The sequence below is a fragment of the Lagopus muta genome, chromosome 2 (genome assembly GCF_023343835.1).
Source record: "Lagopus muta isolate bLagMut1 chromosome 2, bLagMut1 primary, whole genome shotgun sequence".
Taxonomy (NCBI): domain Eukaryota; kingdom Metazoa; phylum Chordata; class Aves; order Galliformes; family Phasianidae; genus Lagopus; species Lagopus muta.
The window spans coordinates 95,624,473-95,636,006 of record NC_064434.1 but is presented as its reverse complement, the minus strand read 5'-3'; the positions used below and the strand labels follow the sequence as shown (position 1 = coordinate 95,636,006).

General features: G+C 41.8%; 1 protein-coding gene across 2 annotated transcripts in view; it reads left to right on the top strand.

The window, feature by feature from the left end:
- The first annotated feature begins 6,537 nt into the window (after positions 1–6,537).
- The window catches only part of HAO1 (hydroxyacid oxidase 1), a 390,969-nt gene continuing 385,972 nt past the window's right edge, over positions 6,538–11,534 (top strand). For both annotated transcript variants that reach the window (XM_048938310.1, XM_048938311.1), the window contains exon 1: positions 6,538–6,705. In XM_048938310.1, the coding sequence (XP_048794267.1) occupies positions 6,569–6,705 (137 nt within the window). In that variant the 5' untranslated portion in view covers positions 6,538–6,568. The remainder of the gene's footprint in view (positions 6,706–11,534) is intronic.

The window sequence follows — 11,534 nt, the reverse complement described above, 5'->3', positions numbered from 1 at the left end:
AGTACATCTGTTCACAGATGTGAATAGATGTGAATCTGGAAGTCAAGAGTAGGAAGCTTCTAAGGCTTCTCAAACAACGTAACCTGCGTGCTGCTGGTCCTGTGTTTTTTATGAATAAAATGGGAAGTATGCTCACTTGGGTTGGACTGTATTTGACATGTACAGCAGTGTCTTGTTCCAGAGACAAGTTGTCTTTAAGTGGTTGTGCAGCAGTTGCTTTTCTAAAATCTAATCTCCAACTTGGTTTAACGTTTGCAGGAAAGTATTGTAGCATGGTACTGCAGGTGCTGAGTTGTAATATGTGTCTGGCAAACAACTAAGAAGTAGCATGCTCTGTAAAGGTCTTTCTGTTAAACCTAAATGTAGCCATTCTGTATGCAGTAAGAGTGCAGTTGTCAGTGTATATTCCTGAGTCAGTTGCTTTCCACTAAGACACATTTTAATTGAATCATACAAATATAGTACTTATCAGATATTACAGTAGTATTTGATCATTATGTTTCCTTTAAAGTCAGTGTGAACATCTTGTGCAAGATGAGTGTTCTGTCATCTGTCCTCTGTTAAGATTGATGTTTGTGTGGTTTTTTTCTAATGGAAGTTCCTGCAATCTCAACATAGATAGAATGTCCGTGGAGAAGCTGCTCTGAACACTGCATAGTGTTTTGATTGAGGATAAAGCTGTTAAGTGTGAGGCTTGTAAACTAGAGCTATACGTAAAACATGACTGAAGAGTTTTGAGAACCAATGTAAATTTCAGACGTGGTGTGTGCCCCTTTAAAACCAGTCCTTGATGGATCTGAATGTGAATGCTTGATGTCAAGTCACCCAAAAAATCCAATGGGTTACTTTTTAAAGAGGCTAGGAACGCAGCCTTTAACAACTGCTGTCCTCGACATTTGTGTGAAATGTGTGTATGAGTCTTGGAATACTGTATATGCTGCACTCGTTCTGGGCAACACCTGCTCTGTGGGCTTTCTTCATTGAAATGTTATACAGAATCTTCTTTTTTTTATATTAAAGTTCTGCAGATTTTTTTCTATGGATATTTTTACTGAAATTTCATATAAATTTGTATTTATGATCCTATTGCAGTTTTCAGGTTTTTTTCAGTATAGATGGCCTATTTAATTAACAACTTGTTTTTAGTCAGGAGATCAGTATTAATAAAAGCTTGTAGCTTGCTTGTGAAGACTCCTCAAACTCCTGAGAAGACAGACCTTTCCATTAACTGTTGGAAAAGCACCTGGATTGATCTTCTCATGATAGCAACTGTGAGCTGAGCAGTGAACTTGTGTAAGTACAAAACTCAGCTGGGTAATTGGAGGCTGCTGAGCAGAACAGTATAGCTTTGAACCATTGGTGTCACCTGTTTGTCAGGTTTGTTTTGCCCCTCTTGAGTAATCCAGTCTTCTAACCATCAAACAATGTTCTCGCTCTCTCTAGAGCGTGGAGGATGTCTTCCTGCTAACGTGGTGAAGAAACTCACAAGTCTAAATGGTTCCTCTTTCCAGAGCTCACAGGGAGCAGCCATTGCTGAAGAAATAGGCCTCAATAGGCCTCGTGCCCCGGCATGCTGGAGTCAGAATTGATGTTTTGTGACTGCCAGGAATCATCGTGTCAGTGTATGTGTTGATGTGAACAACTACAAGATCCAGAATGCACTCAAGTTCATTCTCAAGACATTGAGTTTCCTGTACTGCCTTTCAACATGGAGTGGAGTTGCTGCACGGGTTGGGTGATGTGCAGGTCTCTTTTTATTTGCCACTGTATCAATTTCTTGATGTCAATTCTAAGGGAAGTGGTTTCGAACAAAGGTTTACTTTGTTTTCTACTAAATTAGCTGCTCCTGTCTCATTATGTGAGAGTTTGAAATTGTCCCTATAAAAATGAACAGGTGCAATACTACAGGTGAAAATCCAGTCAAGTTCTGAAAATTACTTTTAAGCTCTGTTTCTATAGAGGAAACATGGCGCTAGCTTCCTTATAGAACAACTGCAGCAGTCTTGACTTTTTGACTTAATTTGTCAGCCTCCCATTCTTTGCAGCCAGTGAACAACACCGAATTGGGTTGGCTCCCAAGTCTGGAAGTAGTGATGTTGAGTAGTACGTTTTTCTTTTGAGGGGCTGAGCACACGTTCAAAATGAAAAGCTGGATGGCTGCAGCCAGTGTCTTTGCGGGTGGTCTCTTGGCTGCAGTATGCCAGTGGGAAAGAAATGGGTTTCCTCCCTTTCCCAAGCATTAAATACCCCCCCCCCCCCACACACACACACACACAAAGCATACACATTCATTGAACACCAGCACATTTGGCTGCAAAGAGCTGCCCAGGAGGAAGCATCCTTTGTGATGCTTTTGCAACTCTTCTCAGGAATAAGCTGCCTTTTATCCAATTTGGAAATGTAAGATGTAAATTGAGAAGTCTGGTCCCTGATTCATTCCTGGGTAGTAAATGACTTAGTTTGGTGTACTGAGTTTCTGGCTGAAAGGAAGTCTTTATAGCCCATACCGAGCTTTGCTGTGCAAGATGCACAATAGAAGTCAAAGTGATGGAAGGTCAAGTCTCTGATTTAGTGGTGTCTAATAATATTGGTGTCTAATTCAAGGTTTAGATTTGTCCCTCCCCATATTGCATAGAGCACAAGCTCTGTGCCAAGGGAAGCGGCCATAAATTGGAGCATAGGAAGTTCCGCACAAATGTAAGAACTTCTTCACAGTGAGGGTGGTGGAGCACTGAAACAGGTTTCCCAGGGCTGTTGCAGAGTTTCCTTCTCTGGAGATGTTCAAGACCCATCTGGATGCCTACCTGTGCAGCCTGCTGTAGGGAACCTGTTTTGACATAGGGGTTGGACTAAATGATCTCTAGAGGTCCCTTCAACTCTTACGGTTCTGTGATTCTATGATTCTTGGGTCAAGCCTGTGAGTTTTACACAACGTCGTTGAAAGCCACCCCTCCAGCCCTGCAAGGGTTTCTCAGAACTGTGGATTTTGCTGTGCAGCTGCAAGGCCAAAACTGGTGCTGCACACCTTTTTGTACATCTCCCCTGGGTTGTTTTCTTACTACCCATTTTTATAGTTCCTCCAAGGAGAACTATTTGTGTAATTGATGCTCCAGGTTCCTTCCACTCCAGTAGTCCTGGACTTCCCAAGTGACTTCTCAAAGCAGATGTTCCTTGGGGCTCTCCAGGGCCACTTGCCTGCTGCTGTGCCAAATGGCAAGAAACTGTCCTCATTCATGCACTACATCCACTGCCTTTGGTTCAGTCTCATGCTGAAGTCACAAATTGCTGGAGTAAAATATTTTCTGTTGAACCTTGTGAGTGACTTGGAGGGGCCAAGATCCGTTCCTTCAGCTCTGATTGAGGAGATACTGAAAACCATTCATGCGGCATCGTCAGAGTCCATCAAGACATGCTTTCTGCTTTCTGCTTTTGTTTGGAGAAAATTCAGGAATGTTCATGGGGAATTTGGAAGTCAAAACAGCCTTTTAATTATGTAAAAAGTTACTTGATAAAACAGCTTTCCACAGCGCTCTTGAGAAACACTTCAGTAGTCTCTGGTACCTTGAAATAGCTTAATTGTATACCGCAGTTAACTTTTCCCGTTAAACTTTCATGAAGAGAGAAAATCCCAGTTGACTCATTCTTTCTCAGCGGACTTGTTGCTGCTTCACAAGAGATAACCAATGTTGTTTCTCCAATCCTGCAATAGGAATACAGCGGTTCTGGCTAAAATTTCATGTTGTTCTGTTTGTCAAATACAACACGTAAACACTGATGTGTAGCAATATTTTGTAAAACACTTGTTTGGCTTCTAAGTCATATCTTTATCTTTTGCAGCCCTCTGTGGGTTTTCCTTCCTGAGTTTGTGATAGATAGGTGGATATAATTAACTTGAGGGAAAAGAGGTTCTGGCAGAGTGCGTGATGCTATTTTCCCTCAGTAATTCTCTAGTGACCTGTGAAGGGAACACATGAGAAAACAGTAGATATGGGAGAGGCTGTTACTGCCACACTGGTCGTGAGCAGGTCAGAGGGGAAATAAAATCACATCTGAGCATTTCATTTGCACGCTGGCTTTTACCAGGGATGTTTGCCTTGATTACGTTGGCAAACTCCTTGCTGTTACAGAAGATGCTCTTTTGCTCCGAGGTTCAGGTTAAGACAGCTGATGTCTCATTAAACAGACAGAGGACATTCCTCATTTTAAGAGGCAGTAAACCAGATAGATGCATTAAATAAGGAGTCAATTGCTTGGAAGGAGGCTTTGTCAAAGCTGGTCTGTACATTGCTGTCAGATATGCTGGAGAGAGACTTGCAGTGCTGTCTTAACAGATTATGTTCGTGCTGTGAGAAAGAGGCTATGGTTGCAACTTAGCAGCAGATTAAGCTTTTAGCATAATTTTTCTTTTGTGGTGATATTAGCAATTTCCTCCACACTTCAACTCATGAACTGGCCAGCAGCAGGAAGAGCTGTCTGTTGGAGCAGAAGCATCCCTGGCTCCTGGTGTGCCGAGGGCTGTGGCTTCCCAGGGGGTGCTGTCTGGGCTGCAGCAAGAAGTCACAGTGCTTTAGCATGCTTGGCATTTTCTTGGGGGATCCATAAGGCATGATATGTGAGCAACTTAGTGATAAGGGGGGGAAGAGGAACTTTTAGCATGATTGGTAAATAATGACTGGTAAAGTCATGTGAAGATGGCGTATCAACGTGAACGGAGAGAAAGATTGATGTGGGAAGTGTTACAAAGAGCTCAACTCGTTTTGAAGTAGATGGAAAAGTGTAGGGGGAAGATCAAGAGCAAAATGGTGTAGGTCTGATCCGTAGTTCTTGTGCATACTTGCAACATGATTATGTGCAACTGGATTCAGCAGTGTATTAATACATTTAACTATTGTGCAGTGCTTAAGGTTTTATGCTCTAGAACAAATACCTGATTTTCAGCACAGATAATGCAGACTGTAAGAAAGGCAGACATATCCCCAGGTTTTGTGCTGGGAGCACAGAGAAATGTCAATGTAAGCCAGTTTGCATTTAAATTGTATTCGTTGTGGATGTGTGATGAATGCCTGATGATGTGACTATGCATATTGACAATCATTCACACTAATTTCTTCCGTGAATATTCTAAATGGCTGGGAAAAAGAACCCCCTACACACCCTGAATGTTTTAAGCCAAGAGGCCCTGAGATCTGCAGAAGCATTTTGAAATGGCTGCAAGTTTCTTAGGCGACAACCTCGTTCTCTTTTGACAATTCTTGAACCTGACCGTCCAGTTGGCGCCATCCTGCTGCAGTCCCTGAAATATTCCCCCAAAGATGCTTGGCAGTCTCATCTGAATCTTAAGCACTTCTCTCAGTGCAGCATACTGTGTTCCTACCTGTTATTTATAAACCAGCAGCAGAGATGAAGGTTGTGGTTTAGCAGAGGTTTGTCTGTGTTTAACTAGATGCCTTCAGCAAGACTGAAGATTTAGCTAACATCAAGTCACTTAAAGCCACGTGTTGTTGGAGGAAGTAAGCTGCAGATGTACTTCTATTGCACTGCATTTCTTTCTTGTGTTGCACTGTAAGTAACTAATGATGAACAAATGGCAGCCCCCTGGTTGGTTTGCACTGTGCATGGTGACAGAGGTGTGTGCTGGGCTGGGGTGGCTGCAGTGCAAGACAGAACCGCCAAGTTCTGTCACATCTTACAGTGTGCATTGCAGAATGTTTCCATTTAAGGGATTGATTTGTCTGTTCTCTCCAAAACCTATCTTTTATTTAAAAAAAAAAAAAGACCGAAGAGTGCAAAGCTGCATTATATGTACGCATGACCCACTGTAAATTCTCCCTGTCAAACAACTGCTGTACACCTGTTGCAAATGAAGTATGTGTGTGTATTTGTTAAATCAAGAAATCTTGATCTGTTACATTTTGGTTGAGTATGAGCTCGTGGTAAGAGAACTTTATTTTGAGCTGGTATCTGACTTCATAATGTTCTAAGAATAGCTACAGCTTTCTGGGCTATGGAGGTGGAATTACATTAAAAAGCAGTCGCCGTTTGCATGAGGATGCAGTAGCTGTCCTAGCTGGTTGGCAGCTGTGTCCCTGCAGCTTGATTCCAAATCCACAGTTTCAATGTAAATAACTGTCAGCAGTCTTAAGGGTTATAAACGCCAGTCCAGGCCTGGACCTGCATTCCTAAGTCAATTAAAGCAGAACTTTGCTTTTTGGATTTATATGATACCTTTTTTCTCTGTCACCAGGGTATTTTTTGGTGGAAAATTGGAATGGTACATCCCTTACTTAAGGTCTAAGTCATACATATCACACCTATATATTTCTTTGATTAATCACTTCTGTTCTTTTTCGCCATATTGTATTCCAGTATATTCTGCATTTGGTTTGACCACGTGAAATGAAGCATGGTGTTGAAGTCCAGGGTGACACAAGAAGTTGGTGTATATTTTTTGTGCGTAGATAAGAAAGTCAAATCTTGATGAAATCCCATATTAATGATTTACAGACAGAAATACAGAGTTTAAAAGAGAGGTAAGTGGGAATAAACTGATCCTGTGAGATCTGCAGACATGTCTGGAAAGCCAGTTTGTGTTGCTGATTTTGAACATTATGCTAAAACATTTCTCCCCAAATCAGTTTATGATTATTACCGATCTGGAGCAGATGACCAAGAAACATTAGCAGATAACGTAGCAGCATTTTCAAGGTAGGAGAATGATTTAAGGTTGTAGAGTGTGTGTGTATCTGTTTGCATTATTAGTAGATGTGGTACAATGTTAAATTTTGTGCTAACAAAACTTATATTTTCTGAAACTTCTATAAATTTTAGGAAGAAAACTCAATGAAATCCTTCTCAGAACATCCGTTCCACCCTTTCTTTCCCCCAGCTCCAATTTTCCATCAGAGCACTCCCTAAGATTCATTAGCATGCTTTTAGCTTTACCTGTATTTTGTTTGTTTTGTTTAGGGAAGCAAAATTTCTGGGTGGGACAAATACTTAGTAAAAGTTGATTAAATTGTTGTTGCTTCTATATTTTAAGCTGTCGTACAGACAAAAAATTCCTTGTTTTACTGTACCTTTTAGGTCCCAAGTCACTTTTGACCGAACTGTTCCTCCTAAATTGAATTACTGTAGTAATTTAGTAATTTAGTGGCCTCCCCCACTAAATGTCTGTGCAGTATTGCTGAACTGGAGCTGTGCATCCTAGCAGTGCGCTCAGGAGCAAGGTGTGAAGGCCAGTGCTCAGTACTGTGTGCCTGAGCTGCGTCAGCACTTAACCATGAAATATTGTAAGTGATGGGAACTGTTATAAAACTGGTTTTGACTTGCAGTCTGTAGCTCTGTTCCCTGTCCTGTTGTCCAAAACCAAACTCACTCCTTTGTTCTATAAATGCTGGGTTCAACCTGGAGTAAAGCAATGTTTGGTGGAGGAGTGTCAAAGCTGATACCAAATCGCTTTGTGTTGCCCTGGTTCCCCATTCCCTGAATTTCTGCTGCTGCTCAACTGCCAAAGCATCGGTTCAAGGGTGGCTGGAAGGAAGGAAGGCAGCCAGAGCTGTTGAAGGTCACCCAATAAAGCAGTGGGAGAGCTGGGATCGGAGTCCAAAACCCAGTCCCTGGCATAAGATACATTGTCCCCTGGTTTCTGACACCTACAGCACTAGCACAGAGCTTCCTTACAAGAAAGAGCATTGTAATTGAAGCTGTCTGCCAGGTGGTCCTTCCTTTCTGCAAAGGTGAACCCTCCCACCTATTCCAATGGGATGTGGAACTTCAGAATCATTTGAGCACAGATTTCCAGGGCCTGGATCTTCATTCTTAAGCAGTTCCCACCTGTAGCTGCTGAGGCACCTCTTGTTGTGGTGGGATTTCATTTATTAGCCCTTGTGTCTAGAACTGTTGAGTGCAACATCTGCGTGTCTGATGGCTTCCTGGCAGCGTATCTAGAAAGGCAAACCTTGTATATGGATTTGTGATTATTCTGTGTTTTAGGACTTAACTTTGGCATAAGCAACTTCAAAAAACCTTTATTTTTATCATGGTGATGTTGAGAGGGGCACATCCTAACCATGGCAAGAATGTGGGACTGCTGTTGTGGGGTTAGTCCTTGAATCTGTCTTTGTGTTTTTGAACGTGTTACTCATTATCTCCCTATTCCTGAGAGCAGCTGATGGGTAAGTATTAAGCAAGATGGACTTTACACCCACAACAATCACTAAGTCAGACAACTTTGTGAAAGAAGTGCATATGTAGAGCTTTGCTATCAATGATCAGACAACTCTCATTGGTTTCTCCAGTCAAAAGCTTAATCGTGTGCTTTTTCAGAACATAGGGTTCACCCCAATTAAATATGTTTAGAATGTCTTTGAATATTTATATGTATAATTGTTTGTATTTAAATGAAAAAGAAAAAAGAATAAAATAGAACCCATAGTGTGAATTTTGTAGCCCAGACGTTTGTGGTGTGCACTGCAAGGTTATTTAGTTGGCTGGCATATAGAAAAAATATCTGTTAATTTTGAGCTCTTAATTTTTTGGCAGTGTAATGGTTGCACTTACAAGAGAAATAGATTATCATTCTGGAGCGATGTAGCAAATGAATGGTTGTGTCGATAGATAATGCAGTACCTTTGGAACGGCTGGTGCAATTTTTGGAACAGTGCAGGTCATATCCATTTGCTGATAAAATCAAATGTCCTGTCCTCTGGACAGCACAGGAGCTTAAAGTACTTTGGACCTGTAATCAGATACTGCAGCACAAAGTGCCCCCAAGGGACCAAGGCTTAAGATGAGACTAACGAGAATTACAGCAACTCTCCTCTGGCTTCCAGTTTATCTGAGATTGATGCTGATGTGAAGAACCAGTGCTTGCATCTCGACATCAGCATTTTCCTGCTTAGAGCCAGATCAGTTTTTCTTTCAGTTTTCACATGAAGTGGAGACATCAGTTGCACAAATGAGGCATTAAGGATAGGGACAATTATTTAGGGCATGAGAGCATACATTACTCCCTATGGCATCTGTCTTGATTCACCTTGCGTTTGTTCTGCATTCCAAAACACCATGTGTCCTTCCAACACTGCTCTGTCTGGTGATTAAATTCACTCTCAAATTGTCAGGAAACCAATGGGCCTGAATAAAGAGTACGTTTCAAGACAAGGGTGAGTTGCCTTTGGCTTGATGGCATTCAGGAAATCAATCTGAAATCTCTCAGCATTTTAATGAAAGTAAGTGCGTGTGTTTAGGAACACATTTCCAATAATCTGCTGTGACAGGTTCTGCCACTGACTTCCCAGTGGCATTTGGAGAAGATGCATTTTGTTGTCATGTACAAGGAGCATCGTTTCTTGTTTATCTGTGTTAGCATTGATGCATATTTCCTGCAAATGTGTCATCATGTAGTTGGGTGTTAAGGGTATTAAAATGGCTGGGCACGGGCCTTTAAAAAAAAAATAGAGACTGAAAATCTGACTAGGATCAAACAGGCATGTCAGGTCACAGGGAGAAGAGAGGAAATGAATGCTTTTAGTAATAAGTTGTTGTGGTTTCTGCCATGTCTTCCACCTCAGATTCAGAGTGCCCTGAAAAAAGTTGCCATATGGATGATCTGAGAAGAGCAAATATGTTCCTTGAGCAAAAGCAGCTGTTTATTGGCCCTGTGCAGCAATAGCATGTGTCTGTTATGATGGGAAGTAGGAGCTGGAGGAGACCTTAACCTCTTGTTAAGGTTATCAAAGCAGGTAGGGGCTGGGATGGGGCCTTCCTCTGAGCACTGTGTCCTTTCCCAAGCACTCTGCTAGTGATGCTCTGTTGAAGGGATTTACTGTGAATTTGGAAAAGTGGGAGATGTTGCTTGAAAATGTTACATTTTGAAAATTGCAGTGGTTCTTCACAGCAGAGAATGAGTATGGAAAGTGAGTCTTGCCCAACTGCAAGATTTACACTTGTACACTGGGAAGTACTGTGCTTGTTTTTTGCTTACTGTTGTTAAGGGTATAATCCCCATGGTTCGTCCACAAAGTAGGTCGCTTCAGATGCCTGGTCAACTTGCAGCTGAAAAAATTATGTTAAGCAAAATCTGATGCTGCTTCTGTCAAATGCCAAGGTGGTGATCCCGTCAGTTTTTGGGAGACCCAGACAGTGCTCAGTTAGGAGGACTGATTTGTTAATGGTCTAAAGCATACAACCTAGTGAGATGCAAGGAGAAAAGCTGTGTTGTTTTATGTTGTTTGTTTATTTTAAATAAAGAAGAGATCGGAAGAGAAATTTGTTTAAACGCTGGGGCTTAACAAATCTGGCACCAAAAAGCTTGTGGACAATTATTTGATACACTTAAGAGTGAGTGGGAAAGGAGGGTGTTTGCTGCTTCGAACAGCATCGTTAGTCTTGTATGTTCTGCTGGGGGGAAATAGAAGATTTTGTCTCTTTCTGCTTCTCTGAGCTAGAAGCACTGAAGGAATTTTGCTGCTTCAGGACTGATACTCAAATGTGTGCCTGGAAGTGGCAGTCATTTGCACCAGGTAAAAATCCTATGGGTCAGGAGCAGCTGAGAACTAGGAGACTGCAGAAGAAGGCATTTTGAATCCTTATGCTTCTAAGCTGGCCTGTAAACATGAGCAAGGTTATGAAAGGATTTGTATTTTCTTTGTATTTGCTGGGGAAAGTTGTCTCAGAGCTAGGAAGAAGCTCTTGGAATGAGGATTAAGAAGAAGGGGGATAAAAGTCATGTTTTCTTTGTCCCACCCTCAGCTTATTTTCCCCTGAAAAATAACAGTCTGACACAATAGCATGAAAACAAGTCCAAGGAGGCATACTTACAGTGTGTGTCTTGGCATCAAATGTTACAGCCGAGTCCTGCAACTACATCCCTTCCAAGCATCATAACCATCTTTCTCCTCCCTGGAGAGTGCTTTCTGGAGAACTGGCATGGCCTCGTGCTCCATGGCTTAAGAAATTTGGGTCTCATCCTGACTCTGTCACAGATTTCTTATGCAAATTTCTCTTGATCTTCCAGTAAAATGAAGGTGTTGTCTGTTTTTTTCCCCCTTTTTTCCTCTCTTCCAGTACCCCAACCAGACTGTTTAGTATGCAAGCTCAAGCTGACTGCTGCTCACAGACGGAACATAGCCTAAGGATAACGAAGGCTCCGGTTGCCATCTCCTTGCTAATGACAGTACTGTTTCCATCAGGCATTTTAGGTAGTCATGTTCAGCAGTAAACTAAGCTTTTAATTATTTTCTTCTAATTAAAACTCAATTGCCATAATCTGCACTCAAACCCCTTTCAGAGGGAAGGGTGCATCAGTAAGACATTGAGACAGTGAGCGTATTACTGCTTGCAGAGAACCTTTGCACCTTTCTCAGAGCAAATCCCTGAGAGCTGGCACCTGCTGATGCGCACCTTGGGGATTATTCTAACAATGCCTTGCTACAACATTACCTCACTGATAAGAAAAAGTCTGATTTCATGGCTATCCCCCCATGAATGCATCCATACTGAGATGGTTTGAGATATTGAAGTGCTGTCTAGCTGAT